This window comes from Henckelia pumila, chromosome 2 (genome assembly GCF_033568475.1).
Source record: "Henckelia pumila isolate YLH828 chromosome 2, ASM3356847v2, whole genome shotgun sequence".
Taxonomy (NCBI): domain Eukaryota; kingdom Viridiplantae; phylum Streptophyta; class Magnoliopsida; order Lamiales; family Gesneriaceae; genus Henckelia; species Henckelia pumila.
Genome location: NC_133121.1, coordinates 10622580 through 10625266, shown reverse-complemented (window position 1 = coordinate 10625266; position 2687 = coordinate 10622580). Strand labels below are relative to the sequence as shown.

Sequence of the window (2687 nt, the reverse complement as noted above, 5' to 3'; positions counted from 1 at the left end):
TAGTCTTTGGAATAAGATTTAATTTTTTGAGTTTTCTCAAAGTGTTGAAGTTAACATGTCCTAATCTAGTATGCCATAAATTAGAACATTCAACCAAATAATTCAAAGCTTTAACTTTATTATTTTCAAATTCGCAAAGTAAAGTCATTACATTTATCTTGAACAGTCATTTTTCTATATAACCTTTTCCTAGGAACTGTCCATTTTTCATGATTACAACTTTGACGGCTTCAAACACTATTCTAAATCTGGCCTTAACTAGTCTAGAGCCCGACACAAGATTCTTTCGTATGTCCGGAACATGAAGAACATCGATGAGAGTAAGCTCCTTTCCCGAAGTCATCTTGATCACCACTTTGCCTAAACCAATGATGTTGGAAGTCGCATTGTTACCCATATAGAGTTGTCTTCCACTTATAGGAGTATACTTCGAAAATAACTCCTTGTCAGCACAAACATGTCGTGTTGCTCCGGTGTCGATATACCATTCTCTAGGATGATCAACCATGTTAGCCTTGAAGACTACTGCTTACAGATCTATTTCAGACAAGTCAATAGGCGCAGATTTGTGTTGAACAACATTTGCTTGATTGTCTTCCTCAATTCGCAGTCTGACGATCAAGTCCTCGAGCCCCATTTCCTTGCGTTATGCTTCAGATAATTTTTGAATTCTTTCCATAAAGGTGGTAGCTTTTCAATCAGCGCAACAACTTGGAAGGATTCACTGATCATCATTCCTTCAGCCATTATATCATGGAGGATGATTTGGAACTCTTGCACTTGGCTAATCACCGTCTTGATATCAACCATTTTGAACTCAAGAAACTTTCCGACTACAAATTTCTTTGTGCCAGCATCCTCGGTCTTATATTTCTTCTCCAAGGATTCCCACAGTTCCTTAGCAGTCTTGGTTGCAGAGTATACGCTGTACAACGTATTATCCAACCCATTAAGTATATAGTTTCGGCACAAGAAGTCGCTGTGAGACCATGCATCGAAAGCAGATCTTGCTTGTGTGTCAGCATTTGGTGCTGGAACAGCAACCACTTCCTTCAAAAACCTCGCAAGATGAAGTGTAGTGAGGTAAAACAACATCTTCTGCTGCCATGTCTTGAAGTCAGTACCGGAGAACTTCTCAGGTCTCTCGGCATGCGCATTAGAAGCAGCAGGGGCGGTGACAACAGTCGGTGTAACAGGGTGTGGTGGTGGGGTTGGCGTAACTGGAGTCGGTGGAACAACAGCCATGATAACAACAAAATTTGTCTTAAACTTGTTATCACCCTTTAATCAGTATGCACGCAGCAACACAGTATATAGCGAGCCGAGAGTTTGACGCTCTATTTTTAAGACAAATTTGCCCGCAGAGATGCTAACAGGTCGATCAAATTGTCTCCCAAGATAGAACGCTAATATCACTTCGATTAGCAGCACAACAAAATCGAAGAACCACGAACACTCGAAAGTGCTTTAAGAAACTCTTTATTATGAGAGTATGCAGAAGAAGAGAATGAGAAATGAGCGAGTTCAAATGGAGTCAGACGTGAGGTATTTATAGGCATTGGAAGACTGCCTCGATGAGTTGCATCACTTCAGACACACTGGTTCAGTTGAAGTGGTGCACTAGTTCAGGCGAAGGGGCGCACTGATTCAAGCCAAAGAGACACATTGGTTCTGAATGGGACACAACTATTCAGACATGAAATTTAATTTATTTATTTATTTTTGAAAACAAAACAAATTAAATAAATTGTTATTTCATCCAAAAATTAAATATGTGTCAAAGAACCAGCCCACGCCCACGTCCGGTCCGGTCCGTGCCTAGCCGAGCCGGCCGGCCGGTCGGACGAACGGCGGCGGCGCGCGCGCGCGTGGCTAATGGTTCGAACCTAGCATAGTCTAGGTCCGCTCCTTTTAACAAACATGGGTACCCCTTGGGACCCCAACCCACTGTCTCAATTTAGGCTATATATGTAGACATTTATTGCCACATTTTATCAATGTAGGACTATGAACATCAATGTCTCATTTACCACCTTTATTCCAACAACAATTGTCAAACAATTTTTCCAACAGTGGACGAATTCTGAAGGAAAATACAAAATGTCCATTTTGTGTCCCGACATCTGCTAGAACACGCTTCACACAACGTCACCTTATCCTTATGTTTTGAGAAATTTTTTCATTGTTGATGGTGCACATGCACTTACACTGATTGGTGATACATTCATCGGGAGAGTAATATGACGTTATCGGGAGAGAACAATCCGCTGCATAAGGGAGTTCGAAGAGAGCTGACTCAAATATGAGTGATGCTTGCCATGTAAATCTGCTGAAAGTGTTCGTCATAGGCGTCACCAGAAGTAGTTTTTTTTTTATTATTGAACAAGTATTTATGTGAAACATACTCAATTTTATTGGATTAATTTGATATATGGGCGTGACCTGGTAGATGTAGGTCTTTCGATCGAACTATATATACGTTAAAATTCCGTGTCTTTTTTTTTTATTTCACTGTTTACATATCATTGAAATAATGCTAATATAAAATGCACATAAATTGTAAATTAAACACGAGATTTTAAAAACAATAAGCGATTCAACTCTCATTGCTCATCAAAGTGACAACAAATTAAAATACATTTGTGAGGTGCATGATTCAGCTTGCAAAAAGGGGTATACATGCATTT

The 2687-nt window shown here is 39.9% G+C and overlaps 1 protein-coding gene across 1 annotated transcript; it reads right to left on the bottom strand.

Annotated features, from left to right (window-relative positions):
- Positions 1-618: 618 nt before the first annotated feature.
- LOC140877202 (uncharacterized) lies at positions 619-1245 on the bottom strand. Its single transcript, XM_073280733.1, has one exon. It carries the CDS (start codon positions 1243-1245, stop codon positions 619-621), a length of 627 nt encoding a protein of 208 aa, XP_073136834.1.
- Positions 1246-2687: the final 1442 nt, after the last annotated feature.

What these genes read in the sequence shown, in the direction of transcription:
- LOC140877202 (XM_073280733.1), bottom strand. Translation starts at nt 1,245, where the DNA reads ATGGCTGTTGTTCCACCGACTCCAGTTACGCCAACCCCACCACCACAC.